The 820-nt window shown below is 45.2% G+C and overlaps 1 protein-coding gene across 1 annotated transcript; it reads left to right on the plus strand.

Annotated features, from left to right (window-relative positions):
* Positions 1 to 97: 97 nt before the first annotated feature.
* Positions 98 to 814, plus strand: LOC111240263 (protocadherin gamma-C3-like; the record flags this gene model as incomplete). Its single annotated transcript, XM_022770223.1, has 1 exon — positions 98 to 814. A coding segment is annotated over exon 1 (717 nt), but the record flags the coding sequence as incomplete, so codon positions are not given.
* Positions 815 to 820: the final 6 nt, after the last annotated feature.

The raw sequence follows: 820 nt of genomic DNA on the forward strand, positions 1-820 counted from the left end.
GGTCTGCTCCTATTGTCTGAAGAGGATTACGGTTGGCTGGTAATTTTTAGTTTCCAAGTCTTGGCTGTGGAGGATTCGGCACTGGTCTTCCAAGAAAATGGGACACAAAGCGTTTTCAGCGCTCGGCCTGGTTACCTTCTTGGGAGTATTTCTTCTATCGTTGCGAACCGTCAGTGGAGATGTGGCTTATTCTTTTTCAGAGGAGATGAAACACGGCTCGGTTGTTGGAAATATAGCGAAAGACATAGGACTTGAGGTGGGCAAACTGTCTACTCGAAAGGCTCGCATTGATGCAGACGGGAACAGCAAACGTTATTGTGACATTAATCTGAGTACCGGAGACATAATTGTAGCTGATAGGATTGACAGAGAGGGGCTTTGTGGCAAAAAGGCATCATGCCTTTTGAAGCAGGAGCTTGTTTTAGAGAACCCTTTAGAGCTACATCGCATTAATATTCACGTTCAGGATGTCAACGACAATTCACCGCAGTTCAAAAAGAAATCAATAAAATTTGATATTAGGGAATCGGCAGACAAAGGAAGTCGTTATCGTTTAGATGAGGCCCACGATGCAGATGTCGGTCAAAACGCCATCCAGGGCTATAGCATCGAGGCAAACGAGAACTTCAGATTGAATGTTGTTGCAAAAAGCGGAGGAGGAAAATACAGTGAGTTAGTTTTAGAGAAGGAGCTGGATAGAGAACAACAGGAGGAACTAGCGATTGTGCTTGTGGCAACAGACGGAGGCACACCTCAGAGATCAGGTACTGCAGTCATTCATGTCACTGTGCTGGATGCTAATGATAACGCCCCAGTGTTT

This window comes from Seriola dumerili, unplaced genomic scaffold, assembly GCF_002260705.1.
Source record: "Seriola dumerili isolate Sdu_G_001 unplaced genomic scaffold, Sdu_1.0 BDQW01027238.1, whole genome shotgun sequence".
Lineage (NCBI taxonomy): Eukaryota > Metazoa > Chordata > Actinopteri > Carangiformes > Carangidae > Seriola > Seriola dumerili.